At 42.3% G+C, this 24213-nt stretch overlaps 2 protein-coding genes across 5 annotated transcripts in view; one reads left to right on the top strand and one right to left on the bottom strand.

The window, feature by feature from the left end:
• The window catches only part of shisa6 (shisa family member 6), a 50281-nt gene extending 46247 nt beyond the window's left edge, over window positions 1-4034 (top strand). For all 4 annotated transcript variants that reach the window (XM_077501621.1, XM_077501622.1, XM_077501623.1 and 1 more), the window contains 2 exons: window positions 1088-1191; window positions 2144-4034. In XM_077501621.1, the coding sequence (XP_077357747.1) occupies window positions 1088-1191; window positions 2144-2995 (956 nt within the window). In that variant the 3' untranslated portion in view covers window positions 2996-4034. The remainder of the gene's footprint in view (window positions 1-1087; window positions 1192-2143) is intronic.
• A 6166-nt stretch (window positions 4035-10200) lies between these two features.
• dnah9 (dynein, axonemal, heavy chain 9) overlaps window positions 10201-24213 on the bottom strand; it is an 82044-nt gene continuing 68031 nt past the window's right edge. Inside the window, 11 exon segments of the mRNA XM_077503459.1 lie at window positions 10201-10368; window positions 10371-10436; window positions 13058-13227; window positions 14449-14509; window positions 14511-14652; window positions 16451-16492; window positions 16494-16600; window positions 16677-16868; window positions 19286-19492; window positions 22484-22605; window positions 24028-24179. Of these exon segments, the coding sequence (XP_077359585.1) occupies window positions 10201-10368; window positions 10371-10436; window positions 13058-13227; window positions 14449-14509; window positions 14511-14652; window positions 16451-16492; window positions 16494-16600; window positions 16677-16868; window positions 19286-19492; window positions 22484-22605; window positions 24028-24179 (1429 nt within the window).

The following is a 24213-nucleotide window of genomic DNA, read 5'->3' on the forward strand; positions in this document are numbered from 1 at the left end:
TCGAGCAAAATGACAAGCTAGCAAGATGCACTTCCTCTTACTGTTGCTGACAATAAACTCGTTTTGGTGGGCCACACAACACGAGACACCATTTTGAAGATCAAGAGAATGACTTGAAAGCAGATGATCGAAAATGAAGGATGGTCCGAACTAATCCGTTGTCACAACAAAAGATCTCGAGTTGCTTTTATGTTATGTTACACTTTTAATGTCTGCAGAGCCGTTTTCAGATGTCATTGAAGAGCACAAATGCAAGAATATGCAAATTGATATCAAAAGGAAAGACAATATACTAGTGCATTAGAAATGATTTTAGCGGATGATAATATGGTTGACGAGCGCATTCAATTAGACAAAGGGAACATCTTGTTATTCTGAACGGTCATATTATGAACTGATTTGCGGAAAGCAGGCGTGACAGTCCGCCGAAGGGGAATTTGGCGCTGACGGGTGGCATAAACAGCACCGCACACAAATAGCTCAGACTCAAAGGTCATGTATGAATTCTCAAAAAGGCTAATGTTTGCTCCGGTTTTAAACGACACCTTACGTGAGATGTTTTAACAATTGTGAACGGTGAATGTTCATGAATACAAGATCTCATTTGCATTTGTTTGCATGGTTTCTTGTGGCATGTTGTTGGTGCTCGAGTGCTTTCTCTATGACTTTCTGCAAAGATCTTCCGGTCTGAACGCATGTTTTATTGATGTATTGTGTATCCATGAAAAACAGGGTGAAATCGTGACATGGAAGATTGCACACGTCATTGTGCAGTGTTCCTATAAGCTGTTTAGCATGAACTGGATGCCCCGTCTGTGTCATATGACGACCTTTCAATCTCCTTTGAGAAATTTCACCCCACGGCCAAACGCCTCCTGTAAGATTCCCAATTTTTACATGTGGATATTATGTGCCTGGCATGTCATCTAATCCGACTGCAATTCTCTTCTTTCGCCCTCAATTCAATGATGCTGTAAAGGTGACAGTCTGTTCTGCGAAATGGATCACAAATGATCCGCATTGCAACAAGATATTCCGTCTGAATGTCCTCTTGCATCTGTTTGATCCCTCCTTCTTTCCTCTGCAGCAGATAAAGAAGTTGAGGACTACTACAGCCGCAAGCGGCACCTGCCTGACCTGGCAGCAAGAGGAACGCTTCCCTTGCATGTTCTCAAAATCACTCAAGACCAGGTGGGTCAACAGGTGCTCGTTTTCAAATCAATCAGTCTTCTATTTGAGTCTTGAAAGTCATTGTGGCTCAACATGGCTTTTCCTTCCAAGTAATCGTGCATTTGGCTCGAGTAGTCAGAACGCTGCATTGCCGTTGTAATGGTCAGTGTAAATCGACAGCTGACTTTCCAACAAGCGTACAAATGGAGCTAACATATAGCGGCAAATTCACACAGACGGTGAAACGTGCCGCTGACTGAGATGACATCTATAGAATGCTGGCCTAAATTTGTGAACGTGTTTGCGCAATATCCTTTTGGTGTACGACCCATTCGCTGCCATTGACGGCTATAGACGTCAAATATCAATTTTTTCTGGGCTGGCAGTGAGTTAAGATGGAGCAAACTTAAGGCCATTTTGTAGCGCTATCAGCATCCGCAGTTGATTCTTTGTGGATTCGACCCTGTATTCTAAAATGCACCTTGAGACGTTGTGTAGAACCGATGGTCACTAGAAAGGCAATTTGTCCCATGATGCATTACGCTGATACAGATAAGAATTTATTGATTTTCAGCCCAAGACATTTTCACGAGTTGTGGTGTGGAAATACTGCTTTTAATATAAGTAGTGGCTCAGTTGGTCGAGTCCCGCGACCTTAATGCTGTGGACTTTATCCGGAGCCTCTATGAATATGTCCAAATGTCCTTGAGCGAGATACACGACTTGCAGTTGCATCTCATGCTGCATCATCCGTTGGAAACATGTGGAGACACTGATAAAGCGCTTTGAGTACCTTGAAGGTAAAAAAAAAAAAAAGTATTACTTTCAATATTTATTCATTCAATAAAAACCTCTCAAATATCGCAAAAACGTTTTTGCACTCTCATGAGGTGCTTTTTGAGACGTGTCGAATTGTGGAAGGATTAAGAACAGACCCCATGACTAACAACGTCCTTCTTGTGCTCTTATGCAGCATCGGGAACAACAGCAGCTTCAGAGTCAGGTTCCTCAGTCTTCCATCTTGCAGGCAACTCCCCAGTCACAGTCCTCCCAACAGCAGTCCCAGCAAAGACAGAGACCCCGTCGCGTCCAGAGAGCCATGTCCCAGGATCGGGTCCTGTCCCCGCAGAGAGCGCCACAGCAGGATTACAACGCATCCTCCAACGGGATGTCCCCTTACGGAGGCCGGATCCTCTCAGACGAGCAGCTGCTGTCGGCCGAACGTCTTCGATCCCAGGAGCGCCTCCTTCCGCAGGACCGCCATACTTCCCAAGACCGCCTGTACACCAAAGACCGCATGTACTCCAAGGACCGACTTCTCTCGCAGGATCACCTCTACTCAAAAGACCGCCACTACTCTCAAGACCGCCTGTACTCACAAGACCGCCTTCTATCCCAGGATCCCCTGCTCTCGCCGGACAGGCTGATGATGTCGCTGAAGCGCGGCATGGTCAGCAGCATCTCCGGTGGCTTTTACGGAAGCGACAGGTCCATGTCGCGCGCCATCTCGCACACGGACGTCTTCGTACCCACCACGCCTCTTATGGATCGCTACAAGATGACCAAAATGCACTCCCATCCCAGTGCCTCCAACAACAGCGGGGGCGGAATGGCCGCCGCCGCTCCGGGAACGGCGGCGGCGCCACACTCCAACACTTTAGCGATGAACCAGACTGTATCCAAGCGGCAGGCGTTTGCCGCCAGACGGACTCACACTGTGGAGCAGCTCCACTACGCCCCGCAGCATCACCAGCAGCAGCAGCAGCAGCAGCAGCAGCAGCAGCAACACTACCGCACAGGAAGCAAGACTGAGGTGACTGTGTAACGGCAACCACACAAACGGAAACGCAACTGCGCCCCTGGCCGAGGTAGGCCGCTGTGCGCGCTACTCGATTAGAGTCGGACAGTCGTGATTTGGCTTTACTTTGACCCATGTTCCAGGACCAAGAACTTCCACTAGCTTCATGTGAGAGACCGGTAAAACGAGCTACACTGTACACGACATTCAGATTCTTCATTCAGATTCAGATTCTCCTCCGTCTTCATTCTGGCCTCATTCCGTGTCTTTTCGAGTCCCGACTGACCCCCTTGTCCGGCCAATCTACGATATCGATGAACTTTTCTGGCAAAATGTAAAAGGGCTTTGCACAGTGAAAGCCAGGGGCCAAATTCCTCCTTGATTTCTGATGTACAACACGGATGATGGTGAGCTTGGATGAACCTGTTATAAATATATAAATACGTCGATTAAAAGCATTTGTGTACCCTGTCCTACTCATAACGACAAAGCGAGAAGCTGAAATGGATGTTATTTGCGCACTCAGGTGCCTCAAACGGATGTTCCATTTCTAAAAACTGAAGTGGTTATGTGGGTTACAAAGCACAATCGTTACGGGAAAATAATTCTATTGTTTCAGAGTTTTTAGTGATGGCTCGTATTTTTTTTTTTGCAGGCAAACCATGACAATGATATCTTTTTTGTTTGTTTTGCTTCAAGTAGATGATTGTAAATAAGCTATAATAGAAACATTAACCTGGACAGATCTGAACTGAATGGACTTCATATGAGACTGTCTGGTTTCAATAAAGAAGAACTAAAAATGATCACTGTTTTGTGAGTTCAGATTAGATACCCACTTAACCAAGTATTTGACAGGAAAAAAACTACTATACTGTATATGTCTTTGCAAAACTGTTTGATGACAATATATATATATATATATATATATATATATATATATATATATATATATACCCCACTGTTCATACTTGGATGTGTACCGTGTTCCATTGACATCACCGAAAAGTTGAACATTATGGAAAGGATTTCATGTAGGGACAAATAAACATTCATATTTTTCTAATCATTGAATATTGTTACTTCAGGACTATTTGTGTTGTGTATCTTTATTTGCACCACATGACCACAGTGTGACACAATGTGGTGTGCAAACATTCGTGGCTTTTACATACACAGAATTACAATCAGGCTTGTTGAAGGAGGCTTTGTTTTCATTCAGTAGAAGCACAAATCATTTTAGATTCACTCACAACAGAAATATGTCTAATAAATTGCTCCTGATGCTGCGTCATCAGTAGGTTGAATGGGTAGTCAAAATGTAAAGCGCTTTGAGGGCCTTGGAAGGTGGAAAAGCACGATAGAAATGAAGTGCCGTATATATAAGCTAAACAAATATTATCAATCTTACTGCAAAAAAAATAGTAATACATTCAGACTATTATTTGAACAATTCCTAGTCTTAAACTATTACCAAAACTTCCTGCTTTTGACCTTTCCTAGTAGCATGAAAATGTCATGCCTCACTAACAGTGAGTATGCCAAAGCCCCCCCGCCTACTCCCCCTTCCCATTGCTTTGGATGAGCTTATGAAATTGTTTTAGTCGAAATGAGAAGCACAGACAGAAGCCATACAGGTCTCCTATAATTCAATTGAACTTTGAACATCCGCTGTGCGTATTATGACTAATTATAATGTAGGAAATTTGGCATTTAGGCTGCATGTGTGCGTTTGTGGATGAAAAGTGAAAAATACCTGAAGAAACACCCGCGCATTATCTGTACCACTTCTCCTCACTTGGGTTGCTGGAATGCAGAGCTGTCAAAATTCATCGATTAATCCACATGTAATCGATTAGCAAATTCATTGACAACTATTTTAATCAAGTAATTGTTTAGAGCCATTTTTTTTTTATTTAAAATTGTCAAAATCCTCTGATTTCAGCATATCAACAGTAATTGTTCACCGATTTCATGAAAGAAGACTTATCTTATCATCCATTAAATCCAGTCGCTTCAAGACTCAACAACATGCGAGGGGATGAAGTTCGATATTTATTTTGAGTGACTTTAGCAAGAAGGAAAGTTCACAGCCAATATGATCCATATTTAGCATCTTGCCGTAAGGCAGGAACAGACTCGCCCTCCAACGTTTTCCAAACTGTTGAGTTGACTTGCAGCTCTGCAGCTGTCAAATGCAGAGTTGACGTCTCCCTCGACAGGACAGAACTTTTTCAGTCAATAAATCAAACCATCTGCCGTCATATTTTCTCATTCAAATCAGCACTTGATCTTTTTTTCCAGTTTGATTGGGACTGCAAAATATCCAAATGAGCTTCTTTTTTTTTTAACTATTTAAAAAAAAAATGTTTTTGTGCTACAAGATGAACATAGTAGCATTTGTGACTTCCAACTAAAGCAAAATCTAAGATATGTGAAATAGCAGACATTCTGGGTGTGATGGAGTCGTTCTAAACTCCAATTAGGAAGCCTCTGATTTTTATTTATTTTTTTCATTTTGCCACCACCAGCGCTTGGTCTTTATCTACCGGTTTCAATTTGACACATGGCACATATGCTCATAGAATCTGAATGAAGACTCCGGCTTTAATGCTGGTCAGCGCAATTCTCCACCTCCTTTAAATTCATGGAAATCTGTGTGTGTGCGTGAGCAACAATCTCACAGCAAGCAGCGACTCAACGGATAAAGCTTGCTTCTCCAATTCACACGGACTGTGAAGCCATCAGCTTTGAAATGAAAATACCAATTTGCAATCAACATGTGGAAGACGTCGACAGGCCTGGGACAAGCTTGACTGGCACTGCAACTCAAGTTGGGAGTTGGCAGAGATTGCAGGGAAGCAGGTGGAAGCAGGCACAAGTGCAGCCAGGTGGACTCAACCATATTAACAAAATAATAGCTAAAGTACTGAGAATACAACCAAACTAAAAAACAGCAACAAAAGTAACAGTAAGTAGTACGCCCGGCGCTTTGTTATTGTGAGTTGCACAAATAAAGTTGGTAAAACACAAGTGAAGCTTCTTTTTAAAAAAAATTATTTTATATTTTATTGTAATTTGTATTTATCCTCTACACTCTAAGATATACTCCTTCTTTGTGTTTACGTTTTTGTTTTATTAAAAAAAAAGAAGCTTCCCAGCTAGAAATGCACGAAGCGCCTCTCGCTGTTGTTCAACATTCAACAAGGAAACAAGTTCTGTTGGCAGATCATTTTGCTTATTTGAAGTAGTATTATTATTTATTTAGTATTTATTTGAAGTAGTACCCCAAAGTAACTTGTTAAAAATTAAATAATTGTACATATTATCTCATCAATAGCTATTACTATTAAGTATATCTGGTTTAACATTTAGAAGCCAGTACCGTGCAAAATCACTTCATAATGATAACTCACACAAGCACAAACTCTTTTACACTATCTTTCTACACTTTTTGATTCTCAAATGACATTTTCATGTTTTGGTTGTGTGGGGGTGGGATTTTCTTTTCTTTTGCTTATTTATTCCTTGTCTCGTTATGTGTAATCACGTCTTCCCTTCCCAGCGTGTTGACCAATCAGCTTCTTGTATCTCGCCCAGGTGTCTGTTGTTTTCTCGTTACCATGTGGATTTAGTTAGCCTGCTTTCTTTCACTTCTGGTTGAGTCATTGTTGCTGTCATCTCATGTTGTCCATGTCATGCCTTGTTGCTCTCGTGTTTTCGTTGCTTTAGTCTATTTTTTGGCTCTTGTTAACTTTGTTATTTTCACAGAGTACCTCGTTTGCCTTTTTTGTTAATTAAACCCCGTTTTTTACTTGCCTTGCCCTGTTTTTGTTGCCCCCCTGCATTTGGGTCCTGCCTCCATGGTGACAGACATCTTCGTGCATTTAAATGTATGAAGATGTCCAAAGTCCATGATAAAAATAAAAAAAAGAGGCAAACTTTCAGTGAGTGTCAGCTCGAATGGCGCCGAAAAGTGAATCGGCGCCATTATGAGGCGCAGGAATCCGCCGACACGGAAGTGCTTTTGCCGTCGCCTCGCAGTTTATCTCCCCACGTGCAGCACCCAAACGGAGCTATTTGTGATAATCCACTGATTGTAGGCCACTAACAGACATTTGTTTTACGACAGATGACAGATTGGGATAAACATTTCATTAGCAGCTCATCAGCTCTCTCCAAGCTAATTACCTCCGGCGCCAGATGCAGCCAGATGCAGCCAGAAGCGGCAGACGCGCGGCGACTCCACTGGCACAATTCCGGGCTGCGTGCATTGTCCCAACATTGCGTTCTAATCCAGCCGTTGTGTCACAGGCGACGTTTGTGGAGAACGAGGTCGCGTTACAGATTGAGGCCGTTTAGCGACACTTATTATGGAAATGGCTGCTTGCGGTGCTGAGCCGCACGTTCGTCCTCGGTGAATGAGTGTTGGACACCTCACAAGTTGTTTCTTACAGGGACAAATTAACCTCTTAATCTTCACCAGGTTTTTTGCAATAACAGCTCATGAAGCAACAGCTGAGTGAAGATTTACCTGTTACAAATTGCTCAATACATTTTAAAGTTACACTGCACAAATGAAGATGAATTTTTTCAGAGTTGAAGCAGCCACTTGCTTCTTCTGACGAAGCAAATATCGCAGGATTTTTTGGGGCGAGAACTCGCAGTGGCACATGGAAAATTGGAATGAACGTGAATTTGACTTTGAATTTGTTTGAATTTGTTCTTCGTCGGACTATTCCAATGAAGGCTCTGCTATTCGGCCTCGGAGATTCATAACTTGTCACCAGTGATGACGCTCCGTAGCAGGTCTGCTCTCATCATCATCATCATCATCATCGTCATCGTCAACGCAAAGAGTTCAGAATCAGTTGAATCAGAGTCAAAATGTCTCCTAACATTTGCTGTATGAAGTTTCAATTTGAACATTTGGAACTTCCTTCAATCCATTTCATGCATTAGAACTCGGTGTTCTGTACATTCAACTCCGAATTCGATTTTTCTTTCTTCCACTTGAATATTTGCCACACGTCCCGGTATTGTCATGTCAAAGGGTTTGCAGGTTTGCATGGTGGCGTTAGGAAGACCCATTTGCGGGAAAAAACCTTTACTTCCAAACAAAAAAAAATGGAGAGAGGAAGAGAGAAACGGAGAGTTTGAGAGAAGGAGGAGGGACTATCCATCCATCCATCCATCCATTTTCTGAACCGCGGGGGGTGCTGGAGCCTATCCCAGCTGGCTTCGGGCATTAGGCAGGGTACACCCCGAACTGGTTGCCAGCCAATCAGAGAGAAAGAACTATAAAGAGAGAAATGAAAAAAGAGAGAGAGAATGAGAGCAACATGCAACCACTGAAAGAAAGCAGGTGGACAAGCACAGAAGTAAAAAAAAAAAAAATCTTCAACAAGACGTATCATGAAACTAAAGGCAATCTTAAAAATAAACACAGATGATGACAGCATATCCAGTGCAGCTGATGTGTTCCACCACATTATGCTTGAAAGTTTTATCATCAAAGCCACATCATCATCAATCTTGTTTTCTCTGTTCTTCCGGGTAATTTCTCCTCTCTCTAATTCAAAGTCCATTCCCCTTTCACTTTTGATCTGTCAAATTGCAATTAGACTTTAAGGCGGCAAAGTGAATTTACTCAGATTGTGTTTGAAGTTGTGGAAGATGGCAATAAGGCTTATTTCTCTTGTTGAAATGGAGGACTGGTTTTTTTTTTTCTTGTTTTTTTTTAAACAGACCTAAGGGTGTTATAAATGAGTTTTAAACAGGCCCGTGGGTTGCTCATGTGGCCCTTGGGGACTACCTGCTACTCATGAGCGTCAAGTTGGTGATCCTTGATCTAAGCATATCAACCCCACACGTTTTTTGTTTTGTTATCATTATTACGTTTTTTGTTTTTTTTAATCATTTTTTGCCACGTGGAGTTGCGATGTTTCCAAACATGAAACATTCTACTGCAACTGGAAGGTCAATAGTGTAATGCCGCTTGAATCTGCATTATGGTTGCTTTACTTCAACTCTCACCCACGTATCATCCGTTCACACCTCCCCGTCTCGGAGTGCATCATTCAAGCTCTCCAAGTTGTGGTGAAAACGAAACGGAAAACGTGTCGGTATCGATTGTACAGGGATGTATCTGCTTTCTTGAATTGTTCTCGAGGAGGGAAGGAGTGAAGAAGGCGAAGCAGCGTAAGTGAGTGTTTGATCTCGGACCAGGTGCAATTGGGAGAACAGCAATTTAACTGTAATAAATCATATTCATATATGCCAAATCAAATCAAATGTGTAGTCTGTAAAAAAGCCTTTCCGATTAAATGGCATTGTCAAAGTGTGTTCCAAGATTATTGGAGGGGAAGACCAATTAGCTAAGAAAGCAAAACGTATAATGAGCCAAAACAAGCACGTTCTAACTCAGGAATTCTCTCGTATGCCTTCGGGCAGACATTACAATGTGCTCCGAAGAAAGAAATAATCGGTCTTCAAAGTCCTTCATTCCTTCTGCCATTCAGCTTCTAAATGCAGACCATGCTCATTTTTAAACCACTGCCATTTTCATTTGTTAAAGGAGTCATTTACTGAATTATGTTTCTTTATATTGTTTTGTTCTTACCACTTAGTTTGTGCATCTTTCTTATTTTGTCCTCCAACTGGAGGCTTTTTAGTGGTAAACAACTGCCCACTGTCCCATGCTGCTTGTTCACTTATCTGTTAATGGACTGATTGTCGATGGGTGTGCAGCTACAAATGAATTGGCCCTCGTGGGATAAATAAAGTTGTCTGAATCTGGATCCCAATGTGGTGAAGAGTAGATGAACAAGCAACAGAAAGGAAATTGTGGTATGTGGAAAACTCACGAAACATTTTGATCTCCCAAAAAAATCCATGTTGATTTACAACAAATGACATCTTTTGACAGAATACAGAAACTTCCAAGTCCATGAACAGAAGACAAAAGTAAAACCGAAAGAATATGGAACGATGTGAATAGAGGAAGAACTTCAAGTGAACTAACTTATAATTAATGTGCAAATTTAAGATGGGAGGGGGGAAAAAATCACTTCACAATTTAGCATTCAGTCGCTATCGGTGCAGTAGATTTACGAAGCGCGTTCTGATACTTCAGAAAATGATTTTTTCTTTTCAAAACAAAAGGTATCAGTTCAAAGGTGAGCCGATCTTTGACCCTGTTGTACTAATAAAGCTTCTGAAAAAAAATCCTGCTAAAGCAAAGCAACTCCAGCCAAAGTCCACTTGGACGGCTTTTCTTTGGTCTTCAGGTCAAAGGTCCACACGTACGTAGGCCCCCTTTGACGGGTCTTGTGAAGCGGACACCGGTACACGTTCCTGTTGTCCCGCTTGTCACCGGGGACGGCCCTGATCAAGATGACGGCCCTGATCAAGATGACGGCCCTGATCAAGTGAGCTCCTTTAGGCGGGCGTCCACAATCAAGCCAGTCTGACGGAGAAAGATGACAATCGGCTCAAGCACATATTGACACGTGTCAAAGAGCCAAGGGATGTCATGAATTAGTGGAAACTGAAAGCTCGTTCAATTGGGTCCATTTTGCTGCCACTGAGGCTGCGTTGAAATGTTGGACTAATCCGAGTTGACACGAGCCATGTGGGACGCTCGCAGCATACAACATGGTCATAATCTTCAAGTGTGTTTGAAAGTCAGCAGCGAAAGTCAAAAAGCACTCAGTGAACACGTGGAAACAGGGAGGTCCGCCTCGCTAATTAATCCTCCTACATTTAGTGGCTGACAAACTCAAGTTTCACCATGCATGCATAGAGGATTTCAGGGCTGTGTGTAAATCCTGATGACTTTGCTCAAGTCGGAGGACAAAAGCCTTAATTGAATCTGGAAACGATGCCCAACTTGAAGAAACACAAGCAAGTCCAAGTCAGGTAAATACAAACAAAAGAAAAGAATCTGCAAGCAGGACTGTGTGCGCTGCTTGCCAGCCAATCGCAGGGCAGGCGCTAATATATATTTGTAATAAAAGCCTTCCTTCGGTCCCTTCGATTAACCTCCAAATGAAAACAAAAAATGTCCACAAAATTAGAAAGTTGCTCCTCAGATGAAGCGATTCATTCGAAAATACATTTAGTGTTAACATACTTTGTCAAGTGAAACAAGGTCAGGTTGTGGCATGAAACGGCCTAACCACTCCCCCTTCAAATTTTAATCCAGCTACAAGCTCCATCCACTTGCATGGAAGGCAGAGGGAAAAAAAGTATTGCAACTATTTTTCCATCCCAACAGGAACTTTCCAAGTCCCTCATGAATGATGTTGCCTGCGTTTTTCAAACTGAGCCGCATCAGTATTGAAAGGGAATTGCAATTGTATTCTTAAGTGTCCTGTTGTTGCCACGGCAAATGCACATTTGTGATGTCATATCAGGTTGCAAGATGAGTTTCAATAAAACTCTTCAATGTCCTTTCAGTGGCATTGAATCCAGATTTTCTTCAACAAAATCAAAAAGACTCATTTTCCGGCCTATACTGAGATCAACAAGTCAAAATAGTTTGCCGCCATTTCTTTGTGTCTTTTGCACACAAAAAAAAAAAGACATACAGTAACTCTCAAGTGTGTAATGGCAGAATTCCAATCACATTGACTTGGAGCCCATCAAATTCAGTGTCTCGCTTTCTTTCTTTTATGTATGATGCCCCTTTGAATAAGAGGTGAGCGTCATGAATATAGATGAGCAGGCTTCTCATCAATCTTTGACTTGCAAGAGTGCCGCTTCCGATTCCCCGACACTGGCGCAAGACTGGCCTTTGGAGATGTGAGGAGGGCAAAGCAGTGGATGCGGAATGACGAGAGCGGCACCCACAAACTAAGCGAGAGCCCATTTGCCTGCGTCTCCAACTTTAATGAAGAAAAAAGGAAGCACTCACCTAAAGGCAGACGTGAGTGTTCCAAGTGCACACTCTGCACATTCCCCAATTAACAAGTCTACAGGGATGCAGCTTGAAAGCTGGGCACCATATTCCGTATCGAGGTAGCATGCTTAGATGGACAGAGGCAAGAGAAGCAGAGGAACGTGCTGCAGCTGAATGCAAAGTAGAAAATCAAGCCACAAATGGATGCAAAATCCCTTCAGGGAACAAATATCCAACTTCGTTTTTGGAGGAAGTGCATCGGAAGGTTCAGGAAATAGTCAGCCTTGCATTCTTCGTCGCGTTTGCACGCAAAGAATGATCAAGACAAGACAAGTATACACGCTGCCGTGTCGCAACCTGGAATGCAATCATTTCCTGAAACTGTAATCGTGTCATAAAATATGTGCTTAATCAAAAATGTCCTCAAACCTAATGCAATAAATATGCTGACTGATATTGTAATGAAAATGAATGAAATACAGGATTTCAACAATCAAACGACTTCTCAATTTACAGATCAGGGCTTGTCTTCATTTCTGTTGGTGAGTAAATTTGTCCTAAAGCCAGCCTGTATTTGACCATTTTGTGTTTGTTTTGTAAACAGCGGGACGCTTCTGTGGGAAGACATTATTTACAAGCCTCCAGCCAATCGCAGAGCAGGGGGGCGTGTCGCAAACGGGGACGGGCGAAAGTGTCGGCAGCGTGACGTCACTCCCGCGGCAATTTGAAAGCACGCACGCATTTTTGTTTTTCCACTCACTCGTTCACCCTTTTAAGCTTCTGTGAGAGTGGGAAAAAAAAAAAAAAAAAAACCTTGCGTGCTTTCAAATTGCTCAACGATCATTATTAAGAGTTTTGTGGTTGACAAGGGTGGACAGTTCTTTCTTTAAAAAAAAATCAATCTGCATTTGCCTTAATTCCACGCACCATTTTCAGTTTTTCTGTCCATGGGGTTATGCTGACTGATTTGAATGAAACACGGCATATGATAGGCCAAGGCTACATAACATAGCATGTCTAAATGAATGGAACGATCATCTCCTTGGTGGAGGCAATAACTCCTTTTCAATCTGTGAAATGCAAAACAAGAGTGCCAATGCAGAGGAAGGAATTGATGGGATTTCACCAGCCGTCATCTTATTTATTCTATCAATAATGAATGTCTGCCTGCCTTTTAATGATCTCACCTTGAGACCCAGGCGGAGCTCATTGAGGGAACGTCGGATTTCTCTGGTGAGAAGATTCATGCGCTCGCACTCTTGCAGCGCCACCACCTGGTAGGGCGTCCTCTCCTCGGCCTTCACCACCACTTCGGCCATGTGAAATTCCTCAGGGAGTTTCTCAATGATCTCCTCGAATAATATGAACATCAAGAGGAGCGTTATCTGATAAGCGCAATTATTTTCTAAAGGAAATTAGATGGACTATTTTCAAGCTTTAAATGCGGGAGATTCACAAAAGACTAATTGTAGGAATGCAGCGTTAACATTGCCTGTGAATTCATGTCCAATAATATTTATGAGCATTTTTTTTTTGCAATGACAGCGTAATGCATTGAGAAAAATCAATGCTTAAATATCCATTTGGCAGCGTGTGCAATACAAAGATATCATCATTGGTGTTCATATGCTGAAATAAAGTTGTTGTTTTTTTCATGTAAAAGAATCAGGCATTGCAATAAAATGTTTCGGTGCTTCATCAACATTACAGGAACTAAACCAGATTTAGTTTCATTCATCTGGAGAGACTTTTTTTTTTTTTAAGTAAAGCTCCTCAACAACATACTCGTGGTTTGAATCATAAATATTGGCGAAGATGAAGAATTCAAAACAAATGTTCAACTTCAATAAAAACTGTATGAGACCTTTAAGAGTATTAGAAGAGCAAGTGCACAATACTGCACACTCGATAGCTATTCAGGGCAACTCAAATTTGCATCAAAGCAGCCGTGAACCAAAAAGGAGCCCAGAAAATATCGGTAAAGTCAGCCCCATTTTATTTCCCTTCAGAATGCAGCAGCTGGTGTCATCCTGCATTTAACATCCCAGAATGGAACATGAAATTCACATTTGTGAAGAACCGCGCTTGATAAATGAGCTCAGCGTGACCGCTTGACTCTTCAAATGGGAATCATGACTTGTGTTTACATGCGACACTTTTATTGTCTTAAGCAGCATTAAGCGAGTCGTGCCGAGGAGATATTTGATGTGTCATTTGAATTTTGTCCCAATGTATAGTTTCTATAAAGAAAAGCAAAGGCAACAACAACAACACATCAAATAAATAGAACGAGATGCACACCATAAAATAAAGCAAATATTACCGACCGGTGTATTAGAATTTTGATTGACATTGTCAAATAGGTATTTATTGGAAACTACATTTTCTATTGCGGTTGAATTTTGCATGAGCTTAAAATGTTAACGCATTATACTATAATTTGTTTTGTTTTCTTTTGATATCTTCATATCATGAGTGATGATCTTATTTTTAACACGATGAGATCATTTACTTTGAGCAAAAACAATGGCTGACTGTTTGATGAAATCAAAGTTAGAAATGCAGCAGACGTAATAATGAATGTGATGTACCTTTTCCTCTCGCGCCATCGCTCCGCCCTCAGCGCCGCCGCCGCCGTCGCCGCTGCCGTCGCTGCCGTCGCATCTCCAGTACGGTGCAGAAAAGCTTTTCGGAGGTTTGAGTGAGAAAGCCAATCTCAGCATTGGGATGAAGGCCGTACAGGTGTGGCGACTCGCCAGGTAGCGCGTCATCAATATTCTGGAGGACAAGAAATCCATGTTAGAGCGCCACGTTGTACTACATCGCAAATCATTCCAATCTTTTATTCATGTTTTTTTCCCCTTCAAATATAATCACACTGATTCACTACGTACTTTTTTTTTCTTTTGACTTCGGTGTTTTCTGTTAACTTTTGCGGACAAAGGAACAATAAAATAAATAATAAAAACATGCTTGAAAAAGTTGCTAATGAGGCAAGGAAAAAAGTCATTTTCCATCTGTTGGTCCACGAAGATCAATTTGCTTTTTGTTGGACACCACATGAAACAAAAAACTCTCAACACTGAGTCGTCACTTATGAATCATATTCCATTGAAATTCAGGTCGTTAACACTTTGTAGTCAGACGGCTTGATCAACTTTGTATTTCTTGCTGAATGCACAGACCTGTTTCGTATTTCTGAAATCAAGGTGAAATTGCTGACTCATCCCTTTCTTGTCTCTCTTTCAAATATGGAAGTTTGCACCAGATGGTGTCGTGGCAGCCCGTCAGCTGCATCATAAATAAATGGGACTTTTATAGAGGCTTTATTGTGTGCGCCAACAGTTGACACAATGACCCGGCTCGATTCTGACTTGACCCCGTCATTTAGGCTTTATGCTCCGAGATATAGAACGGCAAACAGCAGGCAAGGTGAGGTGGGCTCAGGTGAGCCACTAACTTGACCAAGCTTGCAGCTGTCACAATTTCTTTCACAAGAAATATGAAAAGACGTTGGCCTAATTGTCTGTCTGTCTATTGCACTTTAAATAAAGTGATTGATTGAAAAACAGAAATGTCTAAAGGATTAACATCAAGAATGGAGAAAAAAATGGAATTGGATATTCTCAAATCACGTGTGGATAAAAAAAGAAAAAGAGATATGAATCAGATGTCTCCTAGTGTGACTGCAGTGTAGAAATTAGGAAGAGCCTGCAAGTTGGACTTCATCAAAATATTATGATTACATTCTTTGGGGACTTTTTACATTTTGCGCTGAGGAACAATCACTTGCCAGAATGCAGCTAAAAGTTAATATAATATTTGAGAAAACTTTTACAAAGAAGTCATTAGGTAACTGGCACTCATTCCAAGGCAAGAGCTTAAAAAACCTCCTGAATTAAACAGATAATTAAAAAAAAAAGTGACACTGCGAGAAAGTTCTGACTAATTTTCCATAATTGTACCGCATTAGCGGCCTTTTCTTATTCATCTACATATGTTAAAAGGCAACCAACTTGTAAGGAGTGACACATTCAATACAAAAAAAAAAAAAAAAGTCTTGACATATCATTAATGTCAAACTATTGATTGGTAAATATCTCCACTGCGGTGCATTAATTTGCAGTTAGTTTCATATGATCTGTTTATCCAAAAGCATAATCACATCAGTTACTTCAGCATTAAATGGGAATGAATGCAAATATTATCATGCGGCGCACTGAATCATTATGACATGCATGTGTAGATCTATCTTTGGATTATGATTCATCTGCTTTTAAAATCCGTGTATGTGAATGAGGTTCCTTTCCATCGACAAAAGTAGCAATACTTGTGTGAAATATTTGGAAAAGTACAATGTTGATTGCTATTGATTTTGCACTCTCATTTGCAAAAGGAGCTGATTAACGATTCAATTCTCAGCCACTGACAGTGTGTCGGACATGCATCTGCTCGTGAAGACCCGACAGAACCCCCAACAAACAATTCACTCTCTTACCCAATCCGTTTTGTCCTGTTGAATTGTGTCAACAATCTGCGTGCGAATAAAACGGCTCAATAAAAGTGTTTGCGTAAGCCGGTGGTAGCAGTTGTCGTCCATGTTTCCGGGCAAAGGGAACCTTCAGGTCTCCATCCGTCACGGCGGGCTTCATCAATTCCTCCAGGGAGGCCGCGCGCAGACGGCGGTCCCAGTCGTCCGTGATGTCACCAAAGAGGTCATCGCAAGGCACCTGGATGGAGGCCGACTGCAGATGAATTCAAACTATCCCAAATGGCTTTTTTGTTTCCATGCGACAGGGAGGACACCTTGCGATTGGCCTCCAGGTAGTTGAAGAGGACATCGATTGAAATTGTGAGATCTCCGGCGTTAAACGGGTACGATCGGTTCCATCCTTGAGGGCCAAACGTTCTTCTCTCTGCGACCACGGCGTGGAAGTAGCAAAGTGCAAAGAGGATACTTTTAAACTCTTTCTCCCGTGTGCACATTTCCAGCGTGTCCTATTAAAAAAAAAGAAAAAGTCAAGTACTTGAATTAAAACTGACGATGAAAACTTCACGATCACAAGTTTAAATTGTACACCTTGTTTAAATTATTTGCTAATTAATTATTGAGGAAAATCAAAAAAAATAAAAATACAAAAATGAAAAATAAATAATTCCTATCTAAATTGAATGCATCCTCTCACACTTGTACGGAATTTGGTGGAAAACATCACCGCTGCTATGTGAAAAACACGTGTCCATTTTTGTTATTTTTTACATTCAACATAGATGATATGCATCTTCATAAGTTAAATCCATTGGTCATATGACCAGCAGGTGCAAAGCATGAGCAGTTTGTGTCGATGGCGAAAAGCATGACAACGGAATCGCCTTTTCATCGTCACAACTTGTCAGGCGCTTCCAGCCTCCATCTGTCTGCTGGGATTATTCCAGACAGGCTCCGAAAAAAAATAGGAATGGCCACGTAATCTGCGGTGGCAAGAAACATCGATGGCTGCTGGATTCGATTGATTCCAGCCGGATGTGGCGGCGAGCGTGACGACGATGGCCACCGCGGGGAGCTCCGATGCGCACGCTTGCCCGCAACGACGCCGCAGACGGATACGGACCGCATGCACGCGCCTTCTGGAGCTTTCATTAACATTCGGCACAAAACTCCCTTTGCTCGACACAGCTGAAGGAGATGCAAAGCCTCCCTTTTCATGACCTGTGTCCTCGACAGAAATAACATATTTACATATATACGGATATGAAACTAACATCAACACACATGAACTCTCGGAGTGCGAAGATGTGCGTACCTCACGATACGATGCGATACGCGATACAAGGCTCACGATAACGATTATCTCATGATATGACGATACCTCAATTATCGATATATTGCTCAGATAATAAATCCACAACAATCTATAATAATAATAATAATAACATAAATAAATATCAATAAATGATCATTAAAAATAAATCCATCCATCCATCTTCTACCGCTTATAGAAATAAATAATAAATAAAATACTAAATAATTCATAGTATAATAAAACATATAAATATAATAATAACAACAATAATAATATTCATATTCCTATAATAATAATGATAATAAACTAAGCCGATGGGTCTTCTTCACCTGAAGACTTTCCCTGCCACTCTTATGAGAAGCTCCCCCTAGTGGCCCGCTCACTAATTGCTCGATAAGTCAAGAACATTAGAGCCGTTATAGTGGCTATATAAAAATCGGCATCACGACACTTGTGTCGACGAATCGATAATCGAGCGGGAGACAAAGTATCACGATTTATGGCGATATCGATATATATATGGCAGATAAATGATTGTTGAAAGTGATTAGCTTCAGCAAAAACACATGCAAATCATTTTATCACACAAAAATAAGAAAGCAAGCAAACAATCCAGTGAAAATGGCAAATGGCTCCGCGGTTTGAGCCGTCCAATAATCCTTCAACCTCACGTCGGTGTCGATGATTTCAGTGCCACATAACCGAGCTGACAAGCATGTTGCCCTTGTTAGGCAGATAATCATCAAGAGCGAGCTCAAGATGGTGAAATTGGACAAAGAGAGAGCTGAGACACTGAGCAATCACAGCAAAGAAGTGAGGTGATGAAAAGCAATACAAAAGTGATAAGGTAAAGATAGAGGTCAATAAAGTGCACCGAGCGCTATACGAGTGTGCCAGGAATTGCTAACAAAGAGCGGGAAAGTGACTTTAGCCGCGTTTAATGCTCGCGTGTGCCACATTGGCATCTGTGAACCGTTCCAGGTTGAGTGAACGGGCCATCTGCTCAAGGCTTCATTTTGGCAAATTGGCATCTTGAGGGCAAAACTGGAATGGAAACGAGCATATGCTGTGTCACCTGCCCCTCTCGCCAAACAAGTAAATATGGTGAAGAAAGGAAGTGGATACCATGAACCCCATCAGTTTACGATTCTTCATTGAAAAATGAAATCTCATTTCTTTCAACTCTATATTTATAGAAGACTGGAAAACAACAACCACTCTTTTCTTTAGCTGGAACACAGGGGCAGCAGATATCAGGAAAAGAGCAGAGGCCCTCAACTTGAACCTTGTGGAACGCCATACGAACATATTGCAAAGACGTATACGCAGATGTTACAATAATAAGGAAATCACATGACGTAGCATCACGACTGAGCGCATCAAACCGCCTGCAATGTCGCGAGATCACCTGCAGCCAATGATGGCTCAGTGGGCGTGTCTCTCCCGCCGAACTCCGGAGGTTCCATCAAACCGAGGTTAAGAACCACTGGTCTCAAATTGAAGTCTGTAAATTCGTCCATTATCAGTGCAACAACTTTAGCTACTGGATGGTTTGAATCTCCGGCAAAAATGGAAAATAATCCTCAGAAAAAAAGTGACTGAGCACATTGCCTGCTTGAAGTTGTCCAGCGCCTCATGCAAGTTGGCACGCATGCCTGTCGGCGGCTCATTGGTTATCTTGATGGAGTTCTCCAGGATGCCCTGTGGAGTGACGTGCTCAGCACTGACAAAAAGCCTGAAGTTCTCGTGGCTTCCTTGGGCTCGCTGCTCGAGGAGTTTTTCCAGAGTACCCGGCCAGCGAGCCACCAGGTGGATGAAAAACAAGACGGCAGTTGAAAAGGGCAAACCTGCGACATGACCGATTGCAGATTGCCTTTAAAAATGACACAATAACATCAACTGCCCGTGTAATTTCGATTTGGAATGACGACGAGCAAAACGGAGAGATGAAATCGGGTATCACTCCGACTTTGAAGTGGCACTAAATGAAATGGTACACAGCACTTGAAAGCAATTTTCAAGATGCTGACATGAAGCAAGCGTTCTCGGGCGACTTTTCTGCAAATTCATCTTGCGAGCGCAGCCCGGCCAGCCGAGCTGACTCGTCCGATCACGCAAGCTTGGATGAGCTCAATTTTCCATCTCAACTGTCTTGACACTTGACAGGACGTCCTGTGAATGAGAAGCAGTCGGCCACCTCCCAACACATTCAACCATGCAGCACTGCCCATTCCCTAAATCTAATTACAGCACTAATAACTCCAGTCATTAATTCATAAGCCTCTTTACTTTCTCATTTCCATTTGCTCTTCATATTTCATCTTCCTTGTGATGGCTGAAGTTCGCCCTTTTTCCAAGCGAGGGGACACGGCCGAAAGGAATGTCAGTTTGCCACATGTTTGGGACACCTTGAACAAAAGGCGGCTAACGTCAAGTTCGAGGACGGGATGAGGAAAAAAAAGAAAAAGAAAAAGAAAAAAAGTCCGCTTTTGGACAAGAGCCCAAGGAGACCAAGTGAGAAGTACGTTTTTCTCTTGCTGCTCCGGAAAATAGTGAATGTCTATACAAATGAGGAGTCTAAATCCAAGCACTTTTTCATCAGGCCGGCCGGAGTACAATCCCTTCCTCTCGGCATGTAAATAGTCGAGCAATAAAGACGTCGGCAGAAGAAGCGAGAGAGGGCCTTACAATTTGTAACAGTAATGAAACCGTTTGTCCTCTGGCCACACGGTGCCCAAGTGAAGAAAGACGGATGCACTAGCCGCTCCGTCCGACTAACAAACAACACAAAAAGAGCCGCTTCTGTTTCAGAGCTTTCAGATGAAACATTTGCCTCCTCTTATTAATGCTGCATCAATCTTGAAATCCCATCAACAGCCCCAGCTGGCAAGCCATTGGATACGTTGATATTCAAAAATGGCCGTCACGCAAGCGAGCAGCACACAAAGGCAAACGTGATCGTATGCAGGAAAGCAGCGATGCGATGCATAACTGCACAGCTGAGCTCAAGCACTGACGAGGAAGCCGTGCAGGGTCGTCGCCGTGGACACGACAAACTGGATTGTGGACCAAGTGTAGAAGATGTCAGAAGGACTGGCGGCTTCGCTTCAATTCAATTATGTTGACAAATGGAGAAAACGCATGCGCTGTCCTGATCCGGCTCACAGTCAAAAGTTCTTGGTTGGAATCTCAGCTATGCACCCGTGCCTGCGTTCCTCACACATTTTATAATGGATGGATCAACGCTCTTAATTAACCACCTTGTTTGATGAGCCTTCTATTGCATTACCATGACGACCAGGGCCAGAGCGAGTGCATGTCCATTCGAAATGAACCCCCAGAGGGTTTTCAGCTTTCAAGGCTTCTGCATGTCTGTCTCTGGCCCATCTCAGCAGGAGCCGAAGAATTATCCAAATGTTGAAGGGTAAGCAGCCAATGACCCCGATGGACCTGCGCCGGGCACCGGGTGAGAAAAGGTGGCGTGCGAGATGAGACAACTGGGAGGGGATGGATATGTCGCAAATTGAAGGTAAACAACTGAAATCGTCATATAGTCACAGAAGAGAAAAATCATATCAGGAGACACAACTGGTCAAATAAGTGAGATAATGACACCCCCGATGTTTTTCTCTCTCTTGTGGCCAGTGACACGGATCGAGATCTCAGCAGGCAGACGGATCGCGAGTGGGTGGCTTGTTGCCAAGGGGACAAAACCCTTTTTAAGCCTATTGATCTGAATTCTGATGCAAAGCTAATTAAAACAACGGCTGTGTGTGCTCGTCGGGGCATCCCATCTTTTCTCCTTATCTACCATCCGTGCATAGAAATATATACAGTATTAAAAGAAGGTGGGCTTGGGGGGGGGGGATGGGCATCGGCATGCGCTTTTTATCCGTCGATATTTCTCATTAGAATTCCACCAAGGTTTCCACTTAAAATGCAAACGTGACCCTCGTGATAAGAGGGGAACCGATACGGTGGCTACATACAAATTGTGCCATTGAATGCCGGCGCTCTTCCAGGAAGAGAATTCCCACAGAAAATGGACGTTTACATGCAGATGGCATCCTGCACTTACATGTGCTTTGCAAAGCTATAAAATCTTGCTGTTCATTAACCAGCAAACTAAAATGACAGGAAATGCTCTACGAACAGCATGTACAAACGTTAAGACCACTGAAATTGTGTGTTGTTGTGTAAAACGTAAATAAAAACAGAATACAAATCAACTGTTATACACGATATGTTGAAACTGATGTGCATTTTTTCGTGCAAATGTTCTCTTATTTTGACTTTGATTCCTGCAACATGCTCCAAAAAATATCTCGGACGGGGCAACAAAAGTCTGGAAAAGTTGAAGGATGCTCAAAAACACGTCTGGAACATTTTGTGATTGGGTGTCAAAGGAGCATCCCTGAAACGCTCTGGAGTAAAAAGGCAAGAATGGAGTGAATGAAGATCTCCATTTTGTGAGCAATTGTGTTCGCAATTAGTCCGATAGTTCAGGAATGTTCCAATGACTTCAAAAGGGGCATTTTGCGCCATTTTGGGCAGCAACTTGATTGACTGCCAATGAAAGCAGTTTCATTCCCTTTAAAGAGCTCCTCAACGTGGCAGAAGAAGAAACACATTTGTTTGTCAGTGTGCCAAGTACAGTAAGTCATCTTCAGGAACTGCAAGCAGACCTCCAAAGTTGTGTCTGACTGTGCCCCACCCGATCAAATTCGACAAAATGGTTCCAGCCAGATGAATTTCTGCTTGCAAAATGACAGATGTACATACTAAGAATATCGAATGCTTATGATTTACCTGCAATGTGAGCCAATGGCCGTTCTTAGCTGCCAAATCAAGGACTTGTTCAGCCATGGCCTCCTGACCTTGACCCAGAGACACATTGTGGAAGTTGTCAAATGTGAAAGCGAGCTTCTTTCCTGAAATCAATACAGGTACATCGCAACGTATCAATTCATAGGTAGACCTGAGGTCCCATTTACCAACGTGCTATTAAGCGACTTCCTGCCATCACCCCAACAAAGAACGTAATAAAAACAAAACACAAAATCGCCATGTTCACTCCTTGCAAGGTGCAAGCGCCGTGTTGACAAAAACATGGCAGTGAAATGGAGCTTCTAATCTAACTCCCAGTAAGACATTAAAAAGTTTCATTTAAGCAGAAAGTAAATGGCTTCTTACCTGTGTGAGATTGAACAATACAATTAGTTTTGTGGCATTACAACGTCGACGTACCAGGAGACGGATCGTGAGCTTCCTCGCTATCTTCACAATTGGAACCCCCTACTGAGGCCAAAATCATTTCATCAGTGCCAGCGTATTCCAAATGAAAACCACGATGATTAAAGCCACCAGTAGACGTTATAAAAACTGTCATCTTTCTAGAACAATGAGATGATAACGTTCAGCTTTGATCCACTCAGCACGAGGATGCTGATATTCAATGAGCGCAACTCTTACAGACGCGTTCCGGTTGAAATCCTTCCTGTGATTTTATTAGGGTTCGAGTTCTGTTTGCTTCTTCTCAAGATGATTCAATCTGATATGGATTTGTTTGTTTCAAGAAATCAAGAAAGTCAAATCCAATAGCAATGAGCAACATGTTGAATTATTAGATTTGGTCATTGACGGAAAAGGATTTCACCAGGCCCGGCACAATTATTTACTATTACCTACAATTTGTAGAATTTAGGAAATACTGTACATGTAGCATGGAAAGCCTTCTACAATGGTCGTACTTGGTTGGTCGCACCACCTTCTATATTTTCAACTTAAATCAAAGCGGCTAACAATTAGCCATCTTAAAAAAACCAAAACAAGATAGCTCGCCACACATGTAAAATTAGGACATTTGTTGCAAAATGTTCATCATTGTGCATTGTGATTTCTACCTGGAGTTCGCTTTTCGGACTTTCCACAACATGTCGGGCAAATGGCTATAAAGTGCATCCACATTATTCACAAGTGTAAAGTAACAGTGAAGCAAGTGGCCTTTCCTTTCTGCTGGCCGTATTTCAGCAGTGGTGTCATCTCATAAATATGTGACCTTTCCTATAATCCCTTCAGTCTACCCAGTCTGACGGCCGTGATGGTTGTCCATAAAAGAAACGACACGGGTTAGATATGATGGAACAACTGCTGATAATCTTCGAGTTGCAATCCGAGTCGGAAGTCGGTTCGCTTGCACTTCACTTCAATCGTCTGTTTGACAAAAATCTCACGTTTTCCCACAATATGAAGAAATGACAGCTGTGTTCACACTATGTATGCTCTGAAAAAGCCTCACATGCTGCGAGGAGGAATTTTACGGCTTATTAAAGATAAAACAGCAAGAGCATTACCGTGTTTCTCCACATCCTTCAAAGGATCAACTCCAGGAGAGAGGATGAAGAACACGGGCGTCGTCGGAACCGTCTCTTCAAAGGACACTGCCGAGTCCAGAGATCTGCCAATCACGTACTCGCCCCCCAGTTTCTTCTCTACAAAGTCTCTGCGGAGAGAACGCAAGTATGTTATCGGCGGCACTA

Source organism: Festucalex cinctus, chromosome 17 (genome assembly GCF_051991245.1).
Source record: "Festucalex cinctus isolate MCC-2025b chromosome 17, RoL_Fcin_1.0, whole genome shotgun sequence".
NCBI lineage: Eukaryota > Metazoa > Chordata > Actinopteri > Syngnathiformes > Syngnathidae > Festucalex > Festucalex cinctus.